Here is a 3,143-nt window from a genome sequence, read left to right as displayed (position 1 = left end):
AGGGATCACACAAATGTAGTTTTCATACAGTCTAAATTGTTAAAATTCTTTGATTTGGTGGAATATAAGACTGCGGTGTTTATGTATAAAGCCAGGAACGACTTATTACCTGGTGGAATCCAAAAGTTATTTGATGAAAGGGAGGGGGGATATAATTTGAGGGGTCAGTTAAATCTAAAAGTTCATGCTATACATACAACCAAAAAAAGATTTTGTGTTTCTATAGTGGGGTCAAATTATGGAATAAATTAAGTGTGGACATGAAGAACAGTACTAGAATTGAGGAGTTTAAATATAAATGTATGTGTCATTCAAGATATATGCAAGAATAAGAGATTTAATCAAGAATGCATGAAGGAAACACTCTGTTTTAAATTTTCTGTGTATTACTTGTCTGGTGAAGAAGAGAATTACCTATGTAGAGATACTGCTTGCAGCCAATGATGCATGAAATTGTTTTGTATGGCATGATGTTATGGCGAAGGACTGGATAAGTCTGACTTCTTCCTACTCCATTCAAACATGTACTAGGTATAAGCAAACTGATTCTGGATTAGCATTGGTTGGATCTGTGTAATTATGTGTGTGTTGATATCATTTGTTCTGCATGTTTGAAAGAATAAATCAAATCAAAATAGCTAGCTGGCCTATTCTCCATGGCGTGGAGCCTCGCCTCCAATGCTGCTAGCATCTGACATTTATCTGCTAGCATCTGACAAGTACCATTACCGCTAAAGGAGGAAGAGGAATAACTGAACATGTGACACTCCGAGCAAGAGAAAGGAGGAGAGGAAGAGGGGGAAGCCATTGCTCTCGATTAAGCTACTAGCTTAGCTAGCTTCTAAACTAGCCGACCTAAAGTAGCAAGTTAAATTTGGTAGTTAGCAAGAACTTCTGCAAAACAAGTGCTTTAAGTGGTGCAAGCGTATGTTGTCACTCAAAAATTCAGATGAACCTAGAAAATAGTGAGTTTAATTCCTAAACAATCTGGAAGCAAGCACAACGCAGTGCAAATACAGAAAACAGGAAATGAGTACGGTTTACCGCAGGAAACAGCAGTCCGTCAAAGGTTCCGCCAACCTTCTACTTCTATGCAGAAGCAATTCGGTTTATACAAGTCTCGCAAACTCTTGCTGGCAAGACCTTTATCCTCAAACATCTAAAGTTGTACGCAATAGTTTACAGATTTCTGTAGATGGTCACATTCTCCTGGCTGTTTATATATTTAAAAAAAAAAAAAACACATGTTGCATGCCTGTTAATATGTTGTTTCTGTAGAGAGAATTGTTGTGAGGCTGGAGAAGTTACAATGTCTGCATTATGCCAATTAAAATGGTTTTTCAATTTCCCGCTTTGTTTAAAGTGTAACAAATTTTTTAATCAGTACTTATACTGCTGTTTACCTATCTGTAAAGGAGAGATTCATATTAATTAATGCCGTTGTAGTTTGTGCTGTCCACTTCCTGGTTCGAATGTCGGTAAGATTTGAGGTAGTGTCATTGTCAGAATTTTTGTTGTTCATGCTCCTGACGGGAGGAGTTGTTCACAAATTATCCTCTTGTTTTCAGGAGGAGGCTCTCCTTGTGATACCGGGTTTTATCGTCCTGAAATAATTACAGACTATTTGGAGTTATGATGGGTGCAAAGCTAATCTAGAGGTACCCAAGGTTAAACACTGAATAGCTGGAAATGAGCATGTCATTGGCACTTTAAGGATTGAAAGTAAATCATAGGGTTATGCATTATGCATAATGTGCGTGTGCCAGATAGCCTTGGTGATCTGTGACACTGGACTGTCTTATTTTGATTTTTGTTTCTATATACAGTATATTCTTTATATTTGTATGGTATTAATTTGTTAGTGCAATTTAAGCCTGTTTTACATCAGGCACCAGTGAAAATGAGACTTCAGGTTTAACCAAGTTTCCTGCCTGGTTAAATAAGGTTGAAAAGAAAAGAAAGACAGATTTACCTGGGACAATTGTAAATGATGTCCCTGGAGGGTAATGCGTCCCAAGGGAGGCAATAAACTCACTGCTGTTTGCTAATTGCGGAGAGGTGACAATAAAGCCCTGAAAAGGTTTCAACATAGTAGTACTTAATGCATCAACCATACTGCAACATAACCAGATTATTGCTGTTTTTGCACATTATTTGAAAGAGTAACTCAACAGTACCTGGTTATTGATGATAACAGGCTGTGGAGTCACTGCTGTCACACTAGGTGCTGCAGCATTTCCAGCCACAGTTAATGGCAGTATTACTGGTGAAGAACCCACAACAGGCAGAGCAGCAGGACGCTTTATTTCTTGTTTTGCTGCTATGTTCCTCTGAGGAGGTGGAGGCTTAAGCTTCTCATCCTTTTGGTTATTAGCTGTAAAAACACACAAAAGGCACATCAACAGGACATTTTGTCTTTGAATGTAAATACACTAAGCAGAGCTTTTGTGCAACATGCTGGAAAACAACCAACTAAAAATATTAAATATTTAATTTAAAAATAACCATAAAAATATATTTGATTACAAACTAATAATATTACAGAGCTTAATGCAATATATTAAAATAGCAAAGGGTGATTCTGAATTATACATTTCATCCATTTTCCTCCGCTTATCCGGAACCGGGTCGCGGGTCAGCAGTCTAAGCAAAGATGCCCAGACTTCCCTCTCTCCAGACACTTCCTCCAGCTCCTCCGGGGGAAGGCCGAGGCGTTTCCAGGCCAGCCGAGAGACATAGTCCCTCCAGCGTGTCCTGGGTCTTCCCTGGGGCCTCCTCCCGGTGGGACATGCCCGGAACACCTCCTTAGGAAGGCGCCCAGGAGGCATCCGAAACAGATGCCTGAGCCACCTCAGCTGGCTCCTCTCGATGTGGAGGAGCAGCGGTTCTACTCTGAGCTCCTCCCGGGTGACCGAGCTCCTCACCCTATCTCTAAGGGTGCGCCCGGCCGCCCTGCAGAGAAAGCTCATTTCGGCCGCCTGTATCCGGGATCTTGCCCTTTCGGTCATGACCCAAAGTTCATGACCATAGGTGAGGGTCGGAACGTAGATTGACCAGTAAATCGAGAGCTTCGCCTTATGGCTCAGCTCCTTCTTCACCACGACGGATCGGTACATCGACCGCATTGCTGCAGAAGCTGCACC

The 3,143-nt window shown here is 41.1% G+C and overlaps 1 protein-coding gene across 1 annotated transcript in view; it reads right to left on the bottom strand.

Annotated features, from left to right (window-relative positions):
• Positions 1-3,143, bottom strand: part of znf280d (zinc finger protein 280D) — a 22,369-nt gene that overhangs the window by 14,272 nt on the left and 4,954 nt on the right. The window contains exons 3-4 of the mRNA XM_020606163.1: positions 2,178-2,374; positions 1,973-2,072 (exon numbers count right to left, since the gene is read on the bottom strand). Of these exons, the coding sequence (XP_020461819.1) occupies positions 1,973-2,072; positions 2,178-2,374 (297 nt within the window). The remainder of the gene's footprint in view (positions 1-1,972; positions 2,073-2,177; positions 2,375-3,143) is intronic.

Source organism: Monopterus albus, unplaced genomic scaffold (assembly GCF_001952655.1).
Source record: "Monopterus albus unplaced genomic scaffold, M_albus_1.0 scaffold4.1, whole genome shotgun sequence".
In the NCBI taxonomy this organism is placed as follows: domain Eukaryota; kingdom Metazoa; phylum Chordata; class Actinopteri; order Synbranchiformes; family Synbranchidae; genus Monopterus; species Monopterus albus.
Note: the sequence above shows the minus strand (reverse complement) of the source record. Positions and strands in the feature narration are given on the sequence as shown.